Genomic DNA, 27,702 nt, shown 5'->3' with positions numbered 1-27,702 from the left:
CCTTAGAATTTCAAGTGACACATCTTTGTTTTAAGATATTGTGATATAATAAAAAATACCAACAAAGGAAAAAACGTCAATATCTAGAGGAGAGAATGGATTAGACTAGGATAAGTTGAAAAAAGTCACATCACAAGGGTAACTTGTGTTTATCTCATCAGGTTAGCAACCTTGTGATTACTATGGCTTAGAGGAAGAAAACAAGCCGACAAAGTCCCTCCTGAGGCAGCCTGTCAGAGGGCACGCAGTCTTTTCTTCAAGGTTAGAGAACTCTCCCTGATAATAGGCCCCGTCTCCTGTCCATATCCTCTCTAGCCTGTCTTCTTGGCATGCACAGCTCCTGTCCGAATCATCTTTCTGAGTGCATGGATCAGATGTGGTTTGTCTCCACTGAAACTCATGCTGCAATCTGATTTCCAGTGTAAGGGTGTTGAGAGGTGGTGGGACCTTTAAGAGGTGATTATTCATGGAGGCACGGTCTTCATAAGTGGATTAATGCTTCCCCCTGTGGGAGTAAGTGATTTCTCACTCTTGGAGGACTGATTAGTCACTGTGAGAACTGACTGTTACAAAGTGAGGCCTCCCTTTGTGTTTTCTTTCTTCTGCCTGTCTACCTTTCTGCTTTTGCCATTTGATAATACAGTGATGGCCCTTAACAAATGCAGTGACTTGTGTCTTAAGACTTTTACCCTACAGAACCATGAGCTAAGTCAATTTCCTTTCTTTATAAACAACCCAGCATCAGGAATTCTGTTATAGCAACAGAAAACAGACTACAATGCTGAAGTAAGTTGGTTCATATTTCACACAGGTTGTAAATCCTTAAACATGGCAAGACAGACATTTGTCAAGGAGCTCTAGAGTGTACTAGCATTTAAGAGACTGATAAGAGTGGAAAGCACAACAGTGCCTGAACCATGACTTACCTTCAGGGAACAGAATGAGGTAACAGCTATGTACATGTGGGTCGTTTCCAAGAGAGTACAGACTTACCACAACAAAAGGATATTGAGCCACCAGGGCAGGACAGAGCTGTGTATTTGGCATAAAAACACAGTGCATCATAACAAAGTCATTTAAAACAGAATCTGGAAGGGTAAAAAAAGAAGAAATTACATTTTTGTGAAAATTTTTAGGAAAGGCAGAATATCTATTCATTTATTCCTGGCTGCTCATTCTTAAGTGTTGGGTTGAGACATGCTTTTCTGAGCATGGAAGCCTTCATCTGAAAATAACAGTGCTCATAGAGATCAGAATTGAATTTGTTAGGGCAATAGATGAAAACATAACATTTAAAAAAGAGACAGCTTTGTATGAATGGCATTAGTCACCTTAGCCACAAATAATTGTTTTTCAGAGCTGGAGGCTTATAAATGCTAGGCAAGTATTCTGTCACTGAGCTGTACCACCAGCCTAAAAATTAAAATGTACACATATATGTATTCATTCAAGAATCATACATGGGCAGTACCATATATACTGAATTAACATGTGACCATCTGTCTATTTTATAGCACCTTTGTTTCAATGTCTTTCTCCTTTATCTTTGTTTTACCAATTTCCAGAAGGCCCAATGAAAGGTGAGAGGACGACAGAATTATGGGGGAATAGTAGAGAATCAGAGAGTGGAGGGGACCAGCCAAAACAGATAAGGCCTGTGAGCAGCACTGGAAGAGACAAAAGCCAGGCAGTGATAAAAGCAATAACTGTGCCTGCTCTGGAGCTGCTCTGTGGGGTGAATCAGAAGGAGATGGCAAGGGAAAGAAGGCAAGTCTCAGGGCAAGCTGCATCTGCTTCATCACTGACATGATGCTGCTCCTTTCAAGAATGACATAATGCAGAATCCTTGAACAAAAGTTTCAGGAGCAACTCTATTGAAACTTGGAACCCAAGATGCTTTCTCAATTTAAAAAATAAAACAAAACAAAACAAAACTTCGCTGGCTGAGGCTTGTGAAACTTTCCTTATAGGAAGGCAGTGGAGATATGCAATTTTATTTCTATGCATTAGCTTTCCAGTGCCCCTGTCTTTGGTAACATTACATTGCTGAAATTTGAATCTGTGGTTAAAGGTTTAACTATTACACTCATTTCAATATGTTGTGATCCCAAGTTGCCATCTCTCAGTGTTACTAGATGGGCATTCCTGTCTCTTTATACTCAGAGAAAATGCCAGAAGACACTGATTGGAGTTTTTTTTTTTTTCTTTTTCTTTTCTTTTTTTGGTCTTTTTGAGTAGCCCAGCTGGCCTGGAACTTGATATGTAGACCAGGTTGGCCTTGATCTCATAGAGCTCTGCCTGCCTCTGCCTCCTGAGACTAAAGGCATGCCCAGCTGGGAACTTATTTTTTAATTACAAAAGGACATTGCTTATCCAGGTTTAGGTAATGCTTGCCTTCTATGCCACCTAGAAGGTATAGTTTAAACTTAATAAGTTTAAGTTTAAATTAAAGAGTAGTTCACATTTTATTAATTTACTTGTTTTTGGTTTTTGGTGCAGGGAAATTAAACCTACAGTCTATACATGCTTGGCAAGTACCCTACCACTGAACTATATTCTCAGCCCTGCAGTAGTTTCAGTTTTGCTAATGCAGAGATTTGCCACGGGTGCCTGAAGGCTGAGGAGCTGGTCACAGCATGGTCAAGCTCCCAACACCCATGGTAAATGTGGCCCTCTTCTGTATTCATGCCGTAATTTTTGAAAATTTACTTAAAACAATCGTCTCTTTCTAGAAAATGATATCCCTCCCAGTCACTCGAGGACTAATGTTGGTCACAGAAGCCCAAAGGCTAGGAAACCAATAGTTCTAAGAAGGAAAACTGATGCTTTGGTAAATCAAGAGAATGTACTGTCATCCCCAGTGGTATTCATTGCCACAACGTAAACAAGCCTCGCCATAATGCTCACAGTGCTCACTCTATTGGCAATCAACAAGTGCCAAAGGTCTTCCTCTCCATTCTATCTGTGTGTCATGTACCCGAGCTAGGATTATTTTTGGTGTCCACAATAGTAATGGGTACATCTGCACATTCGTTTTGTGAGAAAGATGTTGATTTGTTGATTTATTCCTTATCTCCAAGTCATAGAAATAGTAAAAATATTGTAAAAAAATATCAGAAAACTGCAGTAAATGAAATGTGATATTAAACTATGATGGAAGCCTAGTCTCTAACATCAAACATAAAGGGTCAGGATTCACAGCTTACATGACAGTCATTGGGCACACTGACTTCTAGTTTCGACCTGCTTTCTTTTCCTTCTTGTGGTGGGGGAGGTACTGGAACTAGAACACAGGGCCTTGAGCATGCTAGGAAATGTTCCACTACTGGATACATTCTCAGCCCCACCAATTTTTTTTAATAATTAATAATCCAAATACTTGCATCTTTTAGAGATGACTTTAAAAGAAAGAATGTATTTGTTCTTTCTTCCTGAGCAGTAAAGGACTTAACAGATTCTTTCCTTAGATATGATGCAATACCATATCATACCATACATACAACAGTCTCTAATATACCAAAATCTTTCTTTGGGTCATTACTCATTTTAAAGAACACGGAGTTTCTTGAATTATGTAATCACATTACGTAATCTGGACAAGCAGAAACATCCCCTGCATTTTTCCTGACCTCTGGTCTTGGAACTTTGGTTTATTTGGGGTTATGAATACCTCTTGGAAGCAATCCCCTCCTACCTTCTCTCTCAATGGTTCCTCCACTCCAAATACAGAGGAGCCTTTTTCCAACCAAGCTCTAATTGCATTCTCCTTGCTCAGACATTTTCAGTACTTCCCAGTGCGTAGCTTGGATGTGAGACTCTTGAAGATCCACATCCAAAATTCTTAGACCTTACCTTCCTGGTCCACCTAAACAATGAGAGCACAGCAGGACTACACTGCTAGCTCTTCCTTGCTTGCTTCTATGCCACTACTAATTTTGTCCCTTAATATGGAAAGCTGTAGTATGGAAAGCTGTGTCCCATCCCAGTTACTGGTCAGCAGCCTTTCTTAAGGGCCACTTTAAAGGCTAAATGCTCCATGACACTTTCCCTAGCCTTCTTGGTCAGTACCCCTAAAGCACTGGTCATACCCAAGTTATTTGTATATTCTCTCATGCCTTCTAGAAGATTCTAAGCTTCCTGAGGGAGAGCCGGTGATCTCTTTTCCACACTGCCTAACACAAAGCATCCCACTTAACACCTGCCTGAAATAATGATGAGCTGAAAATGACAGGCAGGACCCGGGGTCCTCACTTTTATATCAACCACTCCACTTCATTTGCTGCTTTAAAGAACTCAAGGAATCGATTTATAAAAGAAGACACTGGATGATCAAATAAGAAGTCAGTTGTAAAATACTTCTAAGAAGCATATGTTAATAGTATCTTCATTGAATATATTGCCAAGATCAGTTGTTAAAAGGATTTTGAACTACCACTAAGCTTTAAGCTAAACCTCTGAATTTCCTTTAGTGAAAAATGTCCACGGCACTATTCTAAGACACAGGATAGTAACATAGGATTTTTCTTTTACTTTCAATGTCAGGACTGGAGGTGTAATTGTGTGGTATGGCACTTCCCTAGCCTACATAAGCCCTGGCTTCAACTCCCAGCATTGCAAAGAAGAAGTTGGCTGTGGGTCATTCCTTCAATTTTAGTCACAAGATGGAACTGCTGTAACTTGGGATACTTAGCTCACTTGGGAGATTCCTTTTTTATCCTCAATTCTATGCCTTAGATAGAAAAACTTGTTTACTGTAAGGGAATTTCCATGTTGAATTTTATTATCCCTCAAAGATATGTCATAGTACTAATACCTAGTACCTCTAAATTTGACCCTACTTGGAAATGGAGTCTTTGCAGACATAATCAAGTTAAGGTGAGGCTGCTAATCTGGGCTCTAACCAAACATGTCTGCTGTCCTTATAAAAATGAGACACTAAATACAGAGACAGATACGGATAGAGGGGTGACCATGTGAATACTCACAAGGTGAATGCCTGGCCAACATGAAAGCAGATATCCATATATGAAGGAACACCAAATGTTGCCAAGAAACACCAGAAGCCAAGAGAGAGGCATGGAACAGACTCCATCACAACCCTCAGAAGGAAATAACCTACTATCACTGCCATCTTGGACTTGCATCTCCAGAACTGTAGGATAATCTGATGCTATTGTCTGAGCTCTTTGTTAGGGTAGCTGCAGCAAACCAACCATAGATGGTATCTAGTTATAATCTGGGAAAGATTCTACAACTACAGAAAGGATCATTCATCCTCAATGTGGGCAGCTTCAAATGCTCCATGGAAAGAGGCTGGGTTTAAATTATAATCTATTGGATACCTTTGTGAGGTGGGACTGAATGGCAGTGTAAGTGAAGCCTATGAAAGGTAACTCTAACGTACCTGAATGAAACTGAATCACTTCAGGGGACATCCACATTTGGAAAGGGTCAGAGTACTCAGAAGAATCATTCTCTGTCTGCACCACCCAGGGACACTTTTAAATACAAACGCACATGACCCACCTCTACAATTCCTTTGGCAGCACAGACTGAGAATAAATCGGGATTTTTTTTTCACAATTCTATGCATGGATTTAGTGGACACTCAAAACTATTCTGTGTGCATACCTGTCGCTTCATTTAAAGATGGCTCAAGGCGTATAGTTTCTAGAAAATGCTCTAAAATTTTTTCAGGTGTTCCTGACATCACAGTATACCTGGACAAGAAATAAATACCATTAGTTTTTCAAAAGTGAGAATCATTAAGAAAATCAAATTACTTCTGCATATTTTTAGAAATTGAGATCCTAGGGAACCATATGGACTTATTTGTGACCAATATATTCTCTGTGGTGAGGGAGGCCTTGGACCTTGCCCAAGCACACAAGAAGTCAGTAGAAAAACCACCAACAAAGTAGTTAACTAAAAATGTTCTTTTTTTCCCTACATGGAACTAAAGTAACTTCCAGAAGAGCAGCCCTCACAGGCTGGAAACTGAGGAACTTCAGCCTTATTCCAAAGGAGGAATGAAAGGGAACATATAAATTGTAGGGCAGGGCAGGCAGGGCAGGGCAGAGCAGGGTGGGAAAAGGACAGTGAACTGGGTCACCCATATATATGGGTCACTTGTGGGAAATTTCAGTCCCACACTGGATTCCCCTGCCTATTTCTGGAATGCTTCCGTCTTTCCCAACTGTACACTGGTATGCGCTTTGGAAATCAGCTAATAATAAAACAAGAGAAAACAAACCCCCAAGCACTGATAAGCAGACAAACGCAGCATCATGAATATGAACTAAATCAATAACAGAAAGGTCTATATAACTTATTCAATGCCAAGTATAAACTACCTTTAGGGGGCCTCATTAGTCATTATTTCAGAGGATCCATCTAGGGTGTTCTCCAATCAACAAGTTGAGTATTTACTTTTAAAATTGAATGTAGATTAAAGTCAGAGTCAAGATAGTGACAAATACTAAATGAAAGCTGGAGGGAGGCAAAATACAAGAAGATGCAGTGTCCCTCGGCTAAAAGCCTGACCTGGCCTTCCTCGGCAAAATGACAGAAAAGAAAAGCAATAATGCAAAGATGTTCTTTCATGTTCAGAAAGCAGAGGTTGAACTGAGCTTGGGGAGAACCCAGCTTTCTTTGCTCCTCACCAATGCTTTCCTGGCCTGTTTGAGACCTTGGAGGAGGTGTGTTGAGCTAGCAGGAACATCTCTAATGTCAGGAGAGCCTTACTTCCTGCCTGAGGGACTGAAGAGACCTGCTAGCATAGGACCCTGTGTATACGAAAGTGGAGAGTGAGTGGGGCAACTGTGTTGAATTAGGAGCCTAGAAGGCAGCTGTCGGCTAAAACGTCTGTGAGCACATGCAGGGGAGCAAAGTGAAGGAGCTAAGCAGTGAAATCGTACAGGAAACAGGGCTTTGGGGCCCAGAGAGGAGAAGACAGAGAAGTAGGAATAAAATTCACTTTAATACCAAAAGTATAACCTCTTTCTTGAAGTAACTAGAACAGATGGCAGGCTGGAGGCAATGAATCTTGAAGGAAGGGAGAGGACAGCATATTATAAAAGACTTTGAGTGGAGAACATTGCTTAGCTCCTTCAGTCATATTCCTTCCTAGAAACAATGCAATGATGATGACGATGACAATGATTGTCTCTCTCTCTCTGTGTGTGTGTGTGTGTGTGTGTGTGTGTGTGTGTGTGTGTGTCCCTGGGGACTGAACCCAGGGCTTTATGCATGCTAGGCAAGTAAGTGCTCTGCCATTGAGACACAGCCACAGCCGAAATACGTGATTCAATAGATGAGTTGTAAGAGAAGCAGCTTGTGGCCATATTAACCAGGAAATGGGGTTGGAGAGAACACTCTGCATCTGCCCAGTGTTTCCTATGCCCCAGACAATCAGGCGGAATGAAGAAGCCCTGTTCACACCTGCTAGTTAAATATTTCCTCTACTCTGGGTAGAGAAACTGCATGGTGAAGGAAGCTTTGAGGGGGAGGTCACAGAGATAGTAAATGGGAGGTCTCTGATGGGGTCACAGAACTGAAGTGAGGTTGGAGAGAACAAGAGTGTTTTGTCGTGGTTCCCCACCCCATTCAGCAACATGCTCTGGATAAAGACCAGGTCTGGCTGTCTTGAGCCATGCTGAACAGGAAATTCTCCGTGTAATTAAGAGCCTTCCTCTTTAAGAAGCTTCTTTTGTTCCATTTTGAAAACAATTTTTACTTAAATAAGAATATAAATACATTACTTAACATGAACTCTGAGTGAGGGAATCCAGAGGGTTGCTTCATGTAGTGTCTGGGAAGCCGCTGCTAGTAACTTGTGAGATTAATTGGAAATTTGTTCCCTTGTCAAAAGTTTAACTCTGATAGCAGCTTGTGTTTACACTCTAGTACTCTGAGTTTGGACTTTCCCTAGCTAGAGTACTCCGTCTGATCCCATAGAGTAAAGACCGCTACCTTAATAGAGAGTGTCTTATGTAAGTTCTGCCTGCCTGGCCAGTCACATGCCACAGCATCTTTCTTTGGTACCGGGCTCCCTCCAGTGGCCCAGTTCTGTGTCTGCCTTACCCAGGCTCCAGCTCCGCTGAAGACTCTGAGGAGTTAAGGCAGGGAACTGAAGAGGGAAGGCCTGGAAGCTTCTGGCCAGCCCCACTCTCTCTGACCTTGGAACTTCAGTTTTGGTTAAAATATAAGGTTATGACTTGATTTCACACTGGACACAGCCAGGCACTTACTGCTTGGCTTCTGGTTATGTGAGGTCAAAATCACTCGAGACCAGACATTGTGGCTCTTGTCAGTTTACCAGTTCCAGTCAAAAGTGCAACTCTGTTGGTTACATTATACAAGACAGTAGGTTGTCTTAAACTCGTGGGCAGAAAAACCTTTCCCCAATACCAAGTCTTTATTTAAAACAGAAAAGGGCCAGGAGAGGGGGAACAGAAAAGCAGATCTTCCTGTAAACAAGCTGGAAGTATGTGTTGAGAAAATCAATCTAAGGAAAAAAGAAATGTAGCAACTAGACACCCCAAAATGAGGGTGCCACACAGTGACTCCATCAGGACAGACACTGCCTTATAACATTTTCATACTTCACTCAGTTTTGAGTGGCTTGGGAAGAGTCAAGCAGTTTTGAAAGCTTAACATGTATTCTGGATTTATCGGTGGGAGCGGGGGGAAGCAAACCAGAAAAATAATACTATGGGCACCAACACAGTGATGCTCTTTGAGCTAAAAAAACAGCAATCCGATTTTTATATCCATCCACAGACATGGTTGTTGGCATGTTATCAAAGTTGATGAGAACATCAGCTACTTCACTTACATGAACTCTCCTTACAGCTCTGGTCAGTCTAGGAAAATGACTACTTGAGAGAGTGGCTTTTCATTCTTAGATAATTGGTTTTATGGAGTGTATTATTTTTACTCACTGATATTTCACAAATAGTTTACTGTAAACATGCACAAGGTGCATTATCTTTGAATTATATAAGAAATTTGGACTTGGATGGACACAAATGGAAACTCAAGACATACGGTCCCTTTTTTTATATTGCCTTTAGTCTGACTCCATAATTTCACTTATTTCACAATTAGGAAGGCACCCTGAATAGAAGACTCTGTAATAAACAAAGACTTTTGATCTTTCATGATATTAAAGGAGTATAGGAAGAGGCCTTCAGGACATCTTGTTTTGTTCTGTTGTTTTGTTTTGTTTGAGACAGGGTCTCCCTGTCCTCCCAGATGCCTGAAACTCATTATGTAGATCAGGATGGTCTCAATGTCACAGAGATCTACCTGCCTCTGTCTTTGCCCCTGTCTCCTGAGTGGTGGATTAAAAGCATGTGCTACCACACCCGGCTCCAGGGCAGCTCTTGATCAAATGTCTGAAACTTAAGGTGAATTCTCCAGATTTCCATTTCAGTTACCATAATTTTCCAAAGATATCTAAGGCATTATTAAAGAATGCAATCATCTGCAAAACCATCTACTTATATTTAAGGGCTCTAAAAAAAAATCTTGGGGGTTAAGCCAGACATGCTGGTACATGCCTGTAATCCCAACTTTTGAGAAGCAGAGGCAGGTAGATCTCTGTAAGATTGAGGCCAACCTGGTCTACATAGTGAGATCCAGGACAGCTGAGGCTACAGGGAGACCCTGTCTCAAAAAGACCCCCCGCAAAGATCTTGCGGGTAGTTCAAAATTTTGTGCAATAAAGTTTGGATATTCTTCCTCCTCAGTGGGCTATTAAGGACAACTGTTTAAAAAATCAGGGTTAGAATATAGAAAACAGAGCTGGAGTCACAGCTCAATGTCTGAGGGCTTGCCTAGCATGTTTGGGGCCCTGTCAATCCCTGGTACCAAAAATATGGTAGCAAAGGATAAATATATAATCAAGAAATCTGGATGGTAAATTGATAGTTTTGAAAGTGAAGGAACAGATTTTCACATAGTTCTTTCTAATGTCAGCTCTTAAAAAATATATTGATTTGCAATATTTATTGTTTGGTGTTGAAGATGTAGTATTTACATAGGCATTACCCTGTATCTGTAGGATTTGGTACCAGGATGTCCAAAGACACCAAAATATGCAGATGCTCAAGTTCCTCTTACAAAGCCACATAGTATAATCTTCCCATATTTAACTTGTCTCTAGAATACTTATAAAACTACATACAATATAAATGCTATACAAATAGTTGTTATTCTGTATTGTTCATGGAATAATCATAAGGAAAAATCTGTGTACATGTTCAGATGCACCCTTCTCTAAGTATTTCTAGTCCCACTCCTTGATTCTGCAGAAGCAGAACTCATAGACACACATGGCCTACTGCAAGCTGGGAGGCAGAAAGAGTAGAGATATGGAAGTTCGTCAAGCTGAACTTCGGTCTAAGGATCCCATTGCATGCTTTGAGACCCTCCTGCTTACTGGTGGGAGCTTAAATTTCTCCATCTTTTAAAAAGGGGTTGTTGCAAGGATTAAATAAAATTTGCAAAACATACTGTGTCTATTTAATAATATGTTTCTTCTTGTCTTCTTCACAAATATGTTGATTTATCCAGATGAAAATGTCTGAGTCATAGGCTTTTAGTCTAAACAATAGAAATTCATCAGTTTTGGTGAATGCTCTGATAAAGGGAGCCTCACTTTACTTGGCAACAAAGGAAAATTCTGAGGGATGCATTCTCTTTCAACATTTTATTGGTGACATTCCTTGAGCAAACAAACATTCATTTGCTTTTCTTATACTAAGATTTAAAATTAATCAGCACTTTAAAACCTGCAACTTGCCCTGATTTCCTGGAGGCTCATTACTAATTCTCCCTAAGACATTCAAATACCAAAGTGTCTCATCACCTGGGGTCATGTGCTAGAGTTGCTACATGCCTACGTGCCCTGGTCTTTTAGTGCCTTCTTTTTGAAAGCTATTATTGTTGAACAGGATGGAGGGATAGGCTTTTGGACTAGGAGAATATTCTCTCCAGCGTTACTCTGCACAGCACAAGCTCAATGCGGTGCCAGAAATGGATACATTATACTCCACAAGATGTGTGATTAGTCAATAGAGAGAGAGAAAAAAAGTCACATACACTGCCATCTTCCACAAAAAGGGAGAACATGCTATTGTAGAAATGATGATACCATGTGAAAAGGTTAATCATAGTCTGGCAATTACAGTGTTGGATGCAAACATACTTTTGCTGAGGCTGTGAGTTTCCTTGATTAGAAGCTCTGTTCCCTGCTGGGACCTTCTCCAGCACCAAGACATCTTGGTCATGTTCTTTAAGTCTGACTGTATTCGCCTCAACGTCCTGCAAATACAAATTATACCACATACAGATGCTGCTGTTCACTCAGACAATGCCAAAGATTTCAAATGCTTCAGAAACTCATTTGGTGCTTGTGATGCTAATTGTTGCGTCTACAAATTAAGTCATTTTCAAAGTCAAGGGCTGGAACGGTCAGAGGGAGGACTAGATGAGGTTTGAAGCCTGTGGTTTTAAAACTCTGCTTTTACCCTCCTAGCAGGAAAAAAAAAAAAAAAAAAAAAAAAAAAAAACAGAGGAGAATGTTGTCGTGCTGCTCTGAGAAATCTTTGGGCGAGGGTATGTAGCAGGCAGATGGGTGACCAGAGGCATTTATAAAAACATGTGACAATTGCACTGAGCTTCAGCAAAGTTCTTTTCTCTTTTGGGTACATTTAAGGATTTTCCTTAGGAATAGCACCTTTATTTTGTTCTGTTTTGCTTTGAGTGTATTATGGGGAAGGGTGAGGTGTACATGTTTTTGTGTGTGCAAGTTTGTGTATAGAGGTCGTAGATCTACATGGGGTGTCTTTGTCAATCACTCCCCACCTTATTTTTCAGATCAGAGTCTCTTACTGAACCTGGGGCCTGACTCAGACTGCGAGCCCCAAGGGCCCGCCTGTCTCCACCTCCCTGCACTGGGGTTACAGATATGCATGCTGTGCTTGGCTTTTTATGTGGGTGCTGGGGATCTGAACTCTGATCTTCATGCTTGTGCAGTAAACACTTTTACCAACTGACCCATCTCCCCAGCTGCAACAACTTTTTTTTAAGTTATATCAGTTATTTTGAATGGTTTTATAGATGATGTTAGTGATAAAATAGCCCACATCTGATTTTTTAAAAAATGATTTTATTTAAATTACATGTGCTTGTGCACAAGAGTGAGCCACCCAACTCTGGTGTGCTGGGAAGCGAACTCAGCTGTTCTGGAAGAGCAGCGACCACTCTCAACCACAGAGTCATCTCTCCAGGCCCCCAAATCTGATTTTTTAGATAACATTTTGGCTGAGTGTAGCCCCACGTGTGTAAACTTCAGAGTTAGTAAAGCTTGCCTTTAAACTTTAATATCTTTGAAATTTTTAGTATTCTTTTCCCTAACATTTGGCCTCCATTTTATTTATTTATTTATTTATTTATTTATTTATTTATTTATTTAATTTATTGGTCTTTTTGAGACAGGGTCTCCCTGTAGCCCCAGCTGTCCTGGAACTCACTATGTAGACCAGGCTGGCTTTGAACTCACAGAGAACCGCCTGCCTCTGTCTCCCAAGTGCTGGGGTTAAAGGTGTTCGCCACCATGTCCGGCTTGACCTCCATTTTAAAAGAGACCAGATAAGGATCAAACCAAATTCCAAGGATATCTTTTCCTATATTATTCAATGGTATAAACTTTCTGCTATCATTACTACTACGATGATGATGATGATCATCATCATCATCATCATCATCACAGGGTCTCATGTATCCCAGGTAGGCTTCAGATTCTGTGTTGCTGAGGATGATCTTGATCTTCTGATCCTATTGCTTCCATCTGCTGACTACTGAGATGATAGGTGTGCACTACCATGCCAGATTTACATGGTACTGATGAATGAACCCAGGGCTTTATGCACGATGGGCAAGCACTCTGCCAATTGTGCTACCCCCCCCACCCCAACCCTCTCAATGGTATGAACTTTAACTTTCTTTGCATTTTGACCACACATTGTTATCAGAAATGTTGCCAGCAGTAGCAAGGGCTTCAGGAAGTTTAAGGAGAGATGTCCACACTGAAGGACAGGGACAGAAGGGAGCTACCCAGGGAGTGGGCTTATTCAGGATCACAGGCTGCCTAAGAGGCCAGGGGTGGTGGGACACTGTCACCCCTTCCAAGTGACCAGGGACTTCATGGTGAGGAAATAGCAGTGGCCATTTCCTCTCAACATCCCACACTCCCACAGATATCTATCTTCAAGAGCTATAGGAGGCTCTTCTCGGGTGCAGTTCCCAAGCTCTGCTACCAGCCCAATCATTCATCTATTTGTCAATGTCTGAAACAGCTTTAGCTTGAAACAATTTGAGATAAAGTCCTTGAATGAAAATGCTCTGTTGGATTAACTACAATTGGCGTTAATTTCCACTAACGTGCTAAGTCAAGGGTGTGTGAAGATATGAGAAAAGTTCAGATTTGGGAAGAAATGGGAGGTGGACGCTAGGAAGATGTGGGGCAGTGGGAGGCTGCCACTGTGTTGGAGGATAGGGTGGGAAAGGACACAAAAAGGGAGGCCTAGGATTCCCAGAGAAGCTTCTTAGACTTTGACATTTTTCCAAGGCAGTTGCTATTTATCGTGGGTTCACATGGACCAGTATAGGCCTGTACAGAGGTATTTGGTCCAACACAGCATCCTACATTTGATGTTTGCTGCTGGTCTCCAGAATGCACACCAGCACACTGAACATGTCTGTCTTGTAACAAAGGCCCTTTGTTCCTAGAGCATCCATTCATCACAATTCTGCAGGACCAATACTCTACTCAAGTCTTTCATAGTTGAGAAGGGGGAAAGTCGATATCCTTTAGCCAAAGTTTGCTATCAACTCACCCTCAGGATCCGGTTGAAATCCTCTTTGTCGACTCTTAAGAAATGGCAATTATCTTCTCGGAGGACAATGGAGGCAGCTCGTGGCGCATCATTCACTAAAGCTAACTTGCCAAAGTCATCTCCCTCATGTAGGGTACAGACCACACCCTGGGGAGAGCAGGACATTCAGATCGAATTCACCAAACACCCACGTACCTCTCACCCCTGCCCCCAAACACTGTGTATACAAATGGACTGTACCTAGGGACACCAAAGCAGGATTATATAATTAAATTATAATGCTTAATTTTTCTTTCACAGAGTAAATATAGTTGGTCAGCAGTCTAACTTAAAAGCAAACATTATATTGAGCCCCAGAAAGTAAAATATTGAGTCCAATAATTAAAAATGAAATCACGTCTTTTCTACATTGAGTCACAATGTCATGGTAAATTTACATGTAGCCCTATCTTGTTACTTAGAGCCATCTTAGCAAATGAAATATAGTAAAGTTTCAAAAAGAAAAAAAAGAGATATATAATGTATACATACCTTTCCATAAATGACTACATTCACTGATCCTTTTAGAATAATGTACCAGGAGGTACCTTCTTCCCCCTGGTTAAACACTAGACACAAAAAGATGAAAAGACTTATGACAAGAATAGAAGCACATCAGTATAAATTACAGCTTATCAAATCATCATTTTTAAGTCTCCAGAATTACGCATACATAAAATAAAAAAAAATTACTGGCAAATCCTAACTTATTCAGGTGGAATGTTATTGTTCTTTCTATAGGACATAAAAGGAAGAGAGACTTACTATTAGCTATGGCCTGAAAGACAGGTCTTTACTGGGTATCAATTTGCTGACAATCCATTTCTTAATAGAATGCATGTTTCCCCCACAGTTCCTAAAGCATTGTGTCATAGAAAATAGTTTTTAAAAATGATCTGACCAGTAATATGAAGTTTGAAAACATGTAAACTAGCATTCTATCTTGTTGATAAATACCTACCTACACCTATTTTTTTTAATTGGGTAGAATGCTAACCACTACATTCAGGGAAGGAATTACCTCAGAGGGAGAGAAAAGAGGAGAAAGGGAACAAGAGGCATGCAGCTGAAACCGTGCAATTTCATTATTTAGAAAACATTTAAGCTGTGGTACAAATGGGAGTGTTTGACAAAAATTAAAATATTTTAATGTTCTCTATTTTTCTTCTGAAACATTTAAGTATTTCATAATAAGGTGAAAACAACTAGTACATTAGAATGAAAAGCACTAAAGAGACATTGCAGGTCATCAAGAATCATAAAAAGAAAAATTATTAAAGTGAACCTTAAAATGTAAAGAACTAGCATTCTTGCTAGAGTAAGAATCAGTGACAGAAATAGCAATCTGACTGAATATGAGACATTTCATGATATAATTTAAAATTCATTTTCCTATTTATTCATATTTCCTATCATTTAACCTTCACAATGTAGCCTAACAAAAAGCAACAATTTCCAAAACGTGTATGTCTCTTGGAAGTTTAATTGGTGCCTATTAACAAAGAGCTCTGTGCTTCACTCAGTTTAGGAAGCATCAGTTTAAATATGGCGATCGGTTTCTCTCTGACGCAGAACCTCTGAGAACCTTCAGGATGCTGATGTCTTCTGATTCTGTTAAGAAGTTAGACAAGGAGGCATTGCCCAGCCTTCCTCAATCCCTAACCTCTATTGTTGGAGAAGGATTTTGTAGGAATAGTGGGAAATGCCAACTTCAGCAATACTGCTCACATCTATTAATATCAAATTTCTTGCTTTCAAACAGGACCACAGAACTGAAGGGCAACCCGAATTCTATCGAGATGCAACATATGATTAACACTGCGTAAATATCTGAGGCGATAAAATGCCCTCGGCCTCAGAGCCCACAGTGCAAGGTGAGGAAGGAACAACAAACATGATGTTTTAAACACCACCATAACCATCAATTTCAAGATCCAAATGAATTCTTTTTAAAAAATTACATTAAAAATTTTGAGAGTAGGTATTATATAGCCCAGGATACCCTCACACTTGCTATGTAGCCAAGGATAACCTTGAACTTCTGACCGTCCTACTTCCACCTTCTGAGTGCGGGGATTATAGGCATGATCTACCAACCCCAGTTTCAGTAGTTCAGGGGATTGAACCCCGGGAGTGTTTCATGAATGCTAGGCAAGCATTCTACCAACTGAGCTATATCCTCAGCCCCAGATTAGACCTTCTAAATCTATAAACTGAAGTGAAGTTGCCATGGAAGCTGCCACCCAAGACCCGGACCAAGCAAATTCTTCATCCCACCCACTTTAGATGCTGCCTCAAGCGAGAGGGTAGAGACCAGTAGGCCTCAGGCTAGCAAGTGCTGCACGTGTGGAGCTGGAAAGCCACCATACTTCAAATTAATTGACATGATCTGGAATAATCACAGGTCCAGAGAAGCACAAGTGCCAAGTGACATCCTGCCAGGGCAGAGTGGGGTCAGCAGGAAGAGCGTTGCCCTTGTACCATGCACAGTGGAAGGTGTGCCCAGGCAGGCATAGTGCTTCCTCAGAGCTCACTTACACACAGTTCCTCCTTTGGCATGAGACTCAAAAATGAGAACACCTGCTAACTCCCGTTTTACCTAGAAAGAAAAGAAAGTAGAAAGGCCAGGTATGGGGTAAGGATTTGTGTTTAATGTGGGTACTGTTACCTGTGGTCCCTGGGCTTGTCTCCCTTGTTTATACAAACTCCCACTATCCAGGACCAGTTTCACTAGATTTGCTTCTGGGCTTTCAAAATCTGTACGAAAGCTTTTTTATAGAACAGTTGATAGCAAATTCATACCAGGCAGCCTCCTCAGAAACTGTTTAACATTTATTGATCCATCCATCCATCCATCCATCCATCCATCAACCAACCATCTATTCGATGGGGAGGGGTGCTCACATTCTACAGGGCATGTGTAGAGGTCAGAAGACAACTTGTAAGAGTCAGTTCCCTCCTTCTACCATGTGTGTTCCTGGGATCAGGTTTGGCAGCAAGTACCTTTACCTGCTGAACCATCTCACAGGCCTGAGGCTGTTTAAACATGGGGCTGACCTGCTAGATTGTTTGCCTATCTTTTGCCTTGAGTACAAAGGTAAGGCATCTGACTCTTGCTATTAGTGGTCTTTACCAACATCATACATACTGCATCATTGCAAATCCCCTGGGAAATTCAATGTCTTCAAGTTGTATAACTAAATGGGCAGACTTACATTTCAAGACAGCTGAAAGTCTTAATATTCCTAGAGAGTTAAAATTCCAGTCTCTTTAAAAATATCAAATTATGTTCTAAAACATCAGCTTTAACTCCTTACAGAAGAAATTAACCTGAGGATTTTCCAAGGTGCCAGGTACTTGGGATTTGAGGTAGAACAGACAACCCACAATTCTTTTAATTCCACCGAGATTGGGGAAGTCAGAGCAAATACATGCTGGGAACTTAAAACACAAGCTAGGACGAAGAGGTCTTCCATGGCTGAGACCCAGAGAACCTCAGTGGTCTGCAAGGCTCTCCAAGCAAGACTCCCAGGCACCGAATCTACCCTACCATGGGGGGGGGGGTACTGGATGGGTAGGAAGGGATGGATGAGCCCTTGAACATTCCATGCAAATGAGTACATTTTGAATCCCTAGGCAGTAAGAGGAGCCCAAAAGCAGACCTGACTAATGAGGGGACAGAGAGGGCTTGGAGTCCTTCTGCTTGGAGCTGAGGCAAATGCTTTCCAGCTCTCAGCAGAAACCTGCAGCTCAGCTCCCATCATCAGAGACCAGCAGATACTGGCACTAGAAGAGAACCTGACAGCACCTTCATTCAGCTTGGAGCAAAAGGTAAGTGAGCCAAGCTGATTCTGCTTAGGAGCCGTAGATAGAGACTGTGACAGCTGAAGCTACCTTCCCCTTCTTCCTCTTGAACTTATATTCCTACGCAGGTGTTTCTATCCCTATCAGAGACAGCATTTCCATCTCCTGGCCAGGTCTGATTAGTGGGTAGGAATGCTGTGCCCAGACCTATCTTAACCAATGTTCTCTTGAACCATCTGCTTCTTTTCCTTCTTTTCTTTCTTTCTTTCTTTCTTTTTTTTTTTTTTTTTTTTGGTCTTTTTGAGACAGGGTCTCCCTGTAGCTCCAACTGTCCTGGAACTCACTATGTAGACCAGGCTGGCCTTGAACTCATAGAGATCTGCCTGCCTCTGCCTCTGCTTCCCAAGTGTTGGGATTAAAGGCATGCACCACCACGCCTGGCTCTGCTTCTTTTCTTAGTAGGGCAGTCTATGGAACAGGACAAAGATCTAGAGTCCTCTTCTTTTTTTTCATTTTTTTGTTCTTTTGAGGCAGGGTCTCCCTGTAGCCTCAGCTGGCCTGGAACTCACTATATAGACCAGGCTGGCCTTGATCTCACAGATCTCTTCCTGCCTCTGCCTTTTGAGGGCTAGGATTAAAAGTGTGAACCACGGTGCCCCACCCTAGATCCTCTTCTTATTCCTTCTAGTTCCACATATCAAGAAGATATTCAGAGCCCCTCCCTAGGCCTGGCTCTCTTGTCTACAGCTTCTAAAATTCAGATTTTAGAAACACATGTTCCAATCCTTCATTCTCTCTCTCTCTCTCTCTCTCTCTCTCACTCTCTCTCTCTCACACACACACACACACACACACCATATATTAGCATCTCATAAGAAAGTGGAATGATTTCAAAGGTGGAATTTACCTCATCTCCCAATCATCCTTTCCCCTAACAACACCTCTAATTCAAACTTGGCTAGTTTGACTAAGAGACAACTTACTGTGGTTGAAAGATGGGATAAGGCTTTGATATGAAGGAGTTCATCATAGATAATCTCTAGGTCATCCACAGTCCTCTGGCCAGGTCTACAAAGAAAAAGATAAATAAAAATGTTGTTATGAAAGTTTCAAATATGGAAATGGATCCAGGAGTCAGTAACATGCTCAGGGATTTATTCTATATAAAAAGATATTGGCACAGGGAGAAATTGTGTCACAATAATCCATAAAGGGATCTTTGAAATGAATATATTTCTGGGAAGGTTGTGGGAGAAGTCAGATGTATATAGGCTCCCTTCCCTTCTAATCTCAGAGGGAAGCACACCTCCACATGGTTATTGGTTAACTTAACTGGTACTTTGTAGGCAATTGTTGTAGAACATTGCTTTTTATTACGACCTTAATCAATAATGACAGAACTTTCCACTTAAACCACTAGGGACACTTGGTTGAATTAACTTGACAACAGACCACATTCCTTGAGTTCTTATGGTGCATCTTAACCTACCAAAACAGTAACACTACTGCTACTACCGCTCTGGGCTATGCATCATGCTTCTCCTAGAGGACTCAAATATGGGATGATTTCTTACTTAGCCCAAGGAGATGTGGCCACAAGGTGAGAGCAAGACAAATAGCAGTGATTTGTAAGACAGGAAAAGGAGAAGCATGTCTATAGTTCTGAAACTCTTCCATGGACTACCGCTGTTCATAAAAGGTTAATGATTTGTGTAACTATTTTTAATTCCAAAATTTAGTATTATATAAAATTAGTATACAGTAATATACCTTTGAAGAATGGGGTAACAGGACATTTTTAGTATAGAAGACTGAGAGGAAGAATTCCTAACTGCCCTTTGTGTCTATAATTTTGGAATCACTAATGGTATGTAATTACATTAATGATAAGAGATATGATTAGTCAGTAATTTGAGTTTCTTATTGTTTCTTGAAATATAAGGAAGTCTGACTAATATGTTCTTGAAAGTTACAGCTGGGTTATTAATTCTGAGAGGGCTAAGAAGTCAGCAGAGAGATGATGTATACATTGGTAGATGGGTAGGCTTTACTCTAGCTAAGTATCTGGAACTAAGTCATGTACATTATGTATTGCATAATCATCAGTCTACCTTATTTATCTTTTCCTAAAATTCCAGTTACTTATGCTATTATTCAATGTTACTCTATGTTAAACATGCAATCCTTAATGAGGTACTGATGTCATTCCATCACTATACTGTCATTTAAAGTGTTCCCTTGGTCATATAAACTTGGGAAGGGCTGGAATACTGAACAGAACACTGGATGCAGAGGTCTCAAGATCCAATTCTATCTTTCACCACTCACTATCCCTCTAATGACCCACTGGAAAACCAGAGACAATTTCTGCTTGAGAGAGTTGTGAGAATTAAGAGAGACAGGGAACATTAAGGCACTAACATGTTTATTTGTGTAAGAGGAAAACAAAATCCAGCAAAAAGCTACCCAAAACTCAAACCAAAGTGAAACAAACTTACAACAAATTGGTCTAGCAATTTATATCTGGAATTAAGTCAACTACAGAATGTTCAGAGCTCCATTTGTAAATATGCTAACATAGTTAGCTGGATAATGTAAACAGATTATCATATGAAGTGACAGATCTACTTGGAGCTAACAGGATGAAGAAAACTTCATAGTTTATATATTACCTTCATATGGACAGCTTTGTCATGAACAAAAAAGTACTACGACCTTCTTATACTGAATCAACAGAGGATCTAGTTATTAATCCTGACTGCACGAAGACAGATACCAAGTCCATGGCCTGGGAGATGCCAGCCATGTTAACTTCCCACTAAGGATCACACAACAGCACACCAATCTAGTGCTTAATGGTGGAACCTAGAAAGTACAGGACCCAGAAAGACACTGAAGAAAAGCTGGGGCCACAGGGGTGCCAAAGGAGCCAGGCCTCCTTGGGGAGATGCCTAATCTACTGCTTGACTTAGATGTGGGGATTTTGAAGCGAGAACCCTTTGGGATTTAAAAGTCAATCAAGTCACCTCCATGCATCTACCACCACAGAGTCAGCTACCGGGACAGCTGCAGGTAGACATAATAGGATTACAGCTCTTCGGCTTGAGGAGCAGGCCCTGCTGTTCATGCTGCTTGACATCAGCTGCAAACAGCACGGATGCTCAGAGATGCTTGGCTAGAAGAGAAAAGAGTTACTGGATCTCCTCAACCCCTTGGTGTGGGTTGTGCTGAAAGGAGGAGGAAAATGCAGCCTTGAAATCAGTTTGAAAATCTTGACAGATTCGACGTTGGAATTTGGGGAACAGATCTCTGGGTGTTTAGGAGGATTTATGTCATGACAATATGAAATCCATATTGCTCAATTTAGATGTCTTTTAAAAAGTACTCTTTAGAACTTGCAAATCTCATTACAGTAAAAATAATTATATTTCATCTAAGATTTAAAATATGATGAACTGTTAAATCATCTAGACAGTATACTCAAAATTTACCAGTGTTGAATCCTGCCAGATAGTCTTAGTATGTGCACCAAAGTGTGGGAAAGACAGGTAAAGATGGCAGCATTCAGGCTGTTTTTGAAACACACTCTATTTGCACAGTGCCCCCTCCCCCAGCCCTGTCTGAGCACTCTTCTCCCCATCACTGCCTGCCCTCACTGCCTCCCCATCACTGCCTGCCCTCACTGCCTCCCCATCACTGCCTGCCCTCTATCACTGCCTGCCCTCTCTGCCTCCCCATCACTGCCTGCCCTCTCTGCCTCTCCAGCTTTCCTTGCCCCTCTTCTCCATGTCTGTTCTCTTCTCAGTGTGCTCTACCATCAAGGATCTGTTCTACCTTCTCTCCCTGATGAAAACCCCAATTCTCACCTTCATAGTTACGGGACCTAACTCATCATCTCTGAACAGCACCCTTTCTTGACCTCCAGAGGCCTCCTGGCCCTCTCTTCCCAGCCCTGATAAGTACCCCAAGCTCAATCTATCCAGAAGCGTTTCCACAGCATCCCACCAAAGCTCTTGATTTACTTTTCTAGACTCATCTATCCCCCCTTCACTTCACACCTTTCCTGATAGCCATGTTGTCTGTTCCAGCCATCTGGACACCTCTTTACTTCCTCAAATATACCAGCCTTCATGTCTGGAAGACTTCCTGCAGGCCCCTCTCAGCCTAGGATGCTTCTTTCTTTGGCTGGTCACCTTCATCCAGGCCTCAAGCCCATCTTAGGTATCACCACCTCTAGGAAAAAGTACCTTGCCAGCCTTTGTCCTTCCAAGACACATGGCTGTATTGCTATGGTTAATTTGTAACATACTCTGAGGAATGTTATTTGCTTAACTATTCCTAACTCTAACCTCAGGAGAAGCAGGCATCAAAAGGCATGGTCCACTAGATTAGAGTTAGAAATTGGCTAAACATGAACTCTTTAGTTATGCATCTGGTCTAGCAGCTGTTTTCTGCATATGGAAAATGGGAATGCCAAATGGGATTGCTGTAAATGTCCTATGAGGGAAGGCACACGAAGCACTGTATATATAGGGAAGATGTCAAAAAAGAAGACATTATTATTAGGCAGGTGTTCATCACAGTTCTTTAGATAGATGAGCACAGGACTTCTTACTATTCATGATGAATTTAGAAGTGATTCCATAGAACAGCTCTTGTTCTGTGGCCTGAAGAAAATGGGAGTTTCTGCTCTGTGATCATCCCACTGAGGGTTAAGTAATACAAGGTGACCACAGCACATTTTGTTTTGAATTTTCATCATGGCAAATAACTAAGAATTGTCCTTATCTGTGGTCTTCCTCCCTTATCTGTGGCTTTTCTTTCTGTGATTTCAGATACATGCAGTGACTGGAGGTCCAAAATTACTAGATGGAAAATTCCAGAAACAACCTATAAATTTTAAATAACTTTTGCTGTAGTAAGTATTTGTGAATGCACTACTTTATTATGTCTAATTTATTATTATTTTTATTTTATGTGTATGAGCATATTGCCTGCATGTATGTAAGTGCACCCATGTCATGCGATGCCCACAGAGGTCAGAAGAGGGTGTCTGGAGCTACAGATGGTTGTTAGCCACCATGTGGGTGCTGGGAATTGAACCCAAGTCCTCTGCAAAAGGAGTCAGTGCTTTTAACTGCTGAGCCATCACTCTAGCTCCATTATGTCTAATTTATAACCTAAACCTTATCATAGATGTACATGCACAGGAAAAAATATAGTATCTATAAGGTTGGGTACCATCCCCAACTTTTAAGTATCCTTGGAGCATCTTGGGACATCTTCCATAATAAAAGGGGTTTTGTAATTTTCAGTAGAGGGAAGAAATATGATGAAAACAATCAACTTTACCTCTTAATATAAATTCTATGAATGATTTAAAAAAACATATTCATACAGTTACTTCAACATGCAGTTGAAGTTACTCTGTGTCAAAGTGAGTGGAGGCCTGGATTAAGGTGACCAGCCAAAGCCAACCAGTAGCACTCGTTGGGCTAGAACCTTTTTTAGTCAGACTTGTCTGTCATATGAAAGATCTGATGAGAAATAAGTAGGCACCACCACCATACCCCATAACTGGGTATTATCAGCAGACCAGGTAGTTTTCAAAAGTTTGAATAGTAGAAAGCACATATCTTAGGGATAAGATTGGAAGCTCTTCAACCTGATGCTCACGGAAGACATCACCATAGGAGATACGCGGTAGCACAGGTGACAAGCTCTGCATAAGCACGCACATGTCTGTGAGGGGGTATCTCAGTGGTTCAGTAACTGAGTGGCCTTCCACTCGGGTCAGCTGGGTCTGAGGGCACTCCTTGACCATACCCAACACACTGAGGAGACAGTGGTAGAGTTTATTGCTGGGGGATAACCTGAGACCTGAACTCTTTGAAAAAGTCCAGGGAGAATTCTCAGGGTGACTGATGGAACCTGAGGATGCAGAACAGAGATAGTGGTTTGGGAGAAGCATAGTTGAAAAAGGGACAGTTGCTGTCCCAGAAAGGGCACAGAATAGCTTCATGCCTGAGAAATTCTCTTTGGCAATGAGTGGGAAGACCAGGGAGGTTTCAGCCTGCTTAGCTCCACATATCTGGTGGAAGGGCCAGGCCTGCCGCCTTCAGGAGAGGCTCACTTGGAGGTGCCACTGATGTGCCACCTGTGTGGCAACTTGTCCCAGCCCTGGTCATTCATCTTCAGGAACCAACCCAGGAAATAAAATCTTTCACAGGGACTAGCAAGTCGCTGTGGAGAAACCCATGACAGCCCTTTGAAACTGAGTGGAGCAATATCCAAAAACAGGTTAGCTTCTGAGCCCTAAACAACATGAATAGGAAAAAAGAAAAACATTACAGTAACAAAAAACCAACCCTGTGGTCTGAAGTGCTCAGTGAAATGACAGGGCAGGCCACTGCCATTTGGCAATCGACACAGGCAGCCAGGAGCTCTTTGGTCTTGTTTACTGCAAATGTTGTAAGGAGGTGAGAGAAGTCAGGGTTGCAACGTATGAAGAGACTTACTTTTTTAAAAAAATGAGTCTGTTCACAATTCACAAAGTGATAAAAACATTCATGAGAGATTTGCCCTAAGCCAGGACTCTGTCCCTCTGGGGTCTCAACATGTCATGAAGATTGACAGTTGCGGTAAATAACAGAAAGGAGGCCAGAGAGAGCACAAGTCAAGCTGGCAGATCTGTGCTCACCCAAGTAAATTAAATTGTAGCCCCTCTCCCAGACTGGGTGCAGCTTAGTGTTGGCTGCAGGCAGAACAGCAACAAGCCCAGCCTCTCTTGAGGCTACCAGCTCAGACCGCTGTGCCATCTAGTGTCTTTGGGAAGGTTCATCTCTCCACTCTCACTTCAGACAGAGGTTCTCTCCCTTTATCTACCCCCAGCCCTCAAAGAGCACCTGGGAACATCTAAAACTGAGCATCCCCTACCACAATCACTGAACAAAGTCACATTTTAAAAGTGTGTCTCTCGTGGCAAATGGTGGCATGAAGCACCTTTCATGCTTTGGTCTTTATGGGGGCGATAAGAAAAATAATGGAGAAAAGATCCTACAAATCAGCCCCCAGCCTGTTCAAACAGCAATGAAAGGGTCCCAAGGACTGAAGGCAATTTGGCTTTCAAGAGGAAAAAGAACAGGGCCCGAGCAGGAGGATATAACTCCCATGGACCTTCAGAAGAGGAACCTACAAGGCTGGGGGAGTGAATTGACTCTCTGGCTGCTCTGAGTGGCAGCTGGTGAATGTACCTGGTCTTTACTTCTCCTTCCCCAGATGTCACAGGGAGAAATGTTAGGCATCCCTGCTTCTTTACAGATCTGCGTGGTGCCACATTGATGTGGGTTTGTTGGATCCTGCTGTGGAAAGGTCTAGTTTCTGCAGGGGCTGCATTCCGGCAGCAACGTCTAGTTACAGACAAGATAATAAATGGGGACGGATGGAGAAGCAGTTTATACATTAAAGGATGGGAGGGCTCAGGTGATACTGGAAGCTGCTGGTAAATATTGTTTGATCAAGGAATTTATCAAGGTCAGAGACACAGTTCCTCAGTTATTGGAACGTGGATAAAATGAGGGATCACCCAGCTACCAAGTAGCATACAGGCATGACCGAGGGTAAAACAACACAGGTGAGAAAGCAAATAACCAGGGTTCCAGTAGACCTGCACCAGGTGGACCCTGGTTAGTGTGGGAAACACCCAGAGAAGTCAACATTGTAAATTCATGCCCAAGTCACCTTTAAGTTTCCAAATTCAAGAAAAAAGTGTTTTATTTGCCCCTGGTGGGGGTGTTTTCTGTAGGACCTCACCACAATCCACTTGTTACTCTACTTACATTATCTCTTAAACTCAACCATTTTCTAACATTCTTGAGACCTTCTAGAAATCTTGGTTCTTCCACTTCCCTGTGCTGTGGTTCTGCATCCTTGTCTAGAAAAACACATTTGCTATTCTTTGCTTGTTTTTTTCTTCACCTCCCAGGCCCCTGCTTCAAAAGTGTTAGGGACATTCCTAGTGACTCACAATGAAATAGCCTGCCCAGCTCTGCCTGTCCTGTTGTCACCCGCACTCCTAATCCTAAACCCAAAAAGAAATACTTTAAGTTTGTTAGATGCAAGTAGGTGTCTTCTGTTTTCATAGTAAAGCCTGTGCAAACAGCAAATGGCAAAAGCTTTGTTTGTGAGAAATGATATCATCCCTATAGGATATGGATTCAGGGTTCCATAATCCTTAAGTGCTTTTAGGACAATGTGTTTGATCATGTGTAGGAACTGAATACCCCCAACTTTCTTCCAGCAAAAGTGTTTACCAAAGACACTCCAGAAATTGAACATTAAACTTCTTTTTTTTTTTTTTTTCTTTTTGGTCTTTTTGAGACAGGGGCTCCCTGTAGACCCAGCTGTCCTGGAACTCACAAAGATCCGCCTGCCTCTGCCTCCCAAGTGCTGGGATTAAAGGCATGTGCCACCACGCCCAGCAAGAAGGGCAACTTCAGGCATTTTCCTCTGAAATACCCAAGCAATAAGTGGAAAAGAACAAATCAATTTGCATGGCATCAAATAGCAAAACTCACACTCTGCATTTGGGTAAAATAGAAAACTCGACCTTTTCTGAGGAGATGCTATATGGGTGCATTATTAGTTTTACCTTTTTCCTTGTAAACAGTCGATTCTTAATCAGGGATGGGTGGATTTTGGATTTTTGTTTCTTTTTCTTTTCCTTTCTTTTTTTGGGGGAGGCATTTCATTCTAATTCATTAAATCTACAAAGGAGAAACCTGAGGCAACTTTGCAGGAAGGAAAGATAGTGTCAATAAAAAAGGAAAAACAAAACAGCTGTCTGTGGTGCAGGTGAATCTCTGTGAAATGGAGGCCAACCTGGTCTACATAGTGAGCTCCAGGCCAGCTAGGGCTACAGGGAGACCCTGTCTCAACAACAATAAAAACAAAAAACCAGGAAGAAAAGCACCATTCAGCTCAATTTCTTCTTCTGAACACAATGGATTATATTTAGCCCTATGAAGTTTACAGTTATGTAGCGATTCAAAGAGATGAAGGACTCAAGATCACCATGTAAAACTATATAGTGCTATTTAAATATGGGTCACTAGGTTTTTTGTGTGATTGGGCTAGAGGGGTGATACAGAATAAGGTGACTTTCCCCAGCTGTGGTTTGTCAGTGGTTTGTTTTCATACCTAAGTTGTCTAGCAATTCTTCTAGACGGCTGTAAAGACAAGGTGATTTATTATCCTAAATCAGGTGCCAGATTTAGCAAATAAAAAGATTTCATGAACCATATATATTTTTAAAAATTATTGTTTATCTGAAATCCCAATTTAATGTGACATCCTGTATTCAATCTGGCAGCACTAATCATAAACCATTTCATTTCTCTGGAATCAGTTTTGACAACTTTACACCCACATGGCCATTTGGACTCTGATGCTGACAATACATAGTAGAGCTCAGGACATAAGATAAACATAAAAGGACTACAGGATCCAGAAGCATAGAACTCTCTTAGGGACACATAATTTCCGTTATCACAACTTATTACATATTAGGGAGGCATCTGGATCTCGCCCAAACTAGAAGGCTTTATTTTCTATAGTAGGTGGTACATTTATACTCCATTTAATATGGTAATAATGTAATGAATAGATGCCATACTTATGTTCCAGATCCCTATAGGAACAATTTAATGAGATGAGGTTAGCCTGGGGTAACTACTTTAAAATCAGATTTCTATGATATCTTTCTTCAGTGCCCAGAACAAAAGCCACAAGGCCATTCTGAGTCCCTTTAGAACCACAGCAGATGGACTAGCACAAGAAAGGGAAAGTTAACATCTGGATCAAATCTTGAACCCACCATTTTCTGGATAACCACAGGCAAATGACTTCGCCTATACATCTGTTTCCTTATCTCTAAAAAAGGAAGTATATTAACTAC

The 27,702-nt window shown here is 41.4% G+C and overlaps 1 protein-coding gene across 6 annotated transcripts in view; it reads right to left on the bottom strand.

The window, feature by feature from the left end:
- The window catches only part of Rapgef4 (Rap guanine nucleotide exchange factor 4), a 362,806-nt gene that overhangs the window by 59,211 nt on the left and 275,893 nt on the right, over window positions 1–27,702 (bottom strand). For all 6 annotated transcript variants that reach the window (XM_008855271.1, XM_008855272.1, XM_017794906.2 and 3 more), the window contains 7 exons: window positions 18,731–18,815; window positions 16,482–16,542; window positions 14,436–14,512; window positions 13,905–14,051; window positions 11,213–11,328; window positions 5,632–5,720; window positions 1,010–1,088 (listed from right to left, as the gene is read on the bottom strand). In XM_008855271.1, the coding sequence (XP_008853493.1) occupies window positions 1,010–1,088; window positions 5,632–5,720; window positions 11,213–11,328; window positions 13,905–14,051; window positions 14,436–14,512; window positions 16,482–16,542; window positions 18,731–18,815 (654 nt within the window). The remainder of the gene's footprint in view (window positions 1–1,009; window positions 1,089–5,631; window positions 5,721–11,212; window positions 11,329–13,904; window positions 14,052–14,435; window positions 14,513–16,481; window positions 16,543–18,730; window positions 18,816–27,702) is intronic.

Source organism: Nannospalax galili, unplaced genomic scaffold, assembly GCF_000622305.1.
Source record: "Nannospalax galili isolate Female #2095 unplaced genomic scaffold, S.galili_v1.0 scaffold346, whole genome shotgun sequence".
In the NCBI taxonomy this organism is placed as follows: Eukaryota; Metazoa; Chordata; class Mammalia; order Rodentia; family Spalacidae; genus Nannospalax; species Nannospalax galili.
Note: the sequence above shows the minus strand (reverse complement) of the source record. Positions and strands in the feature narration are given on the sequence as shown.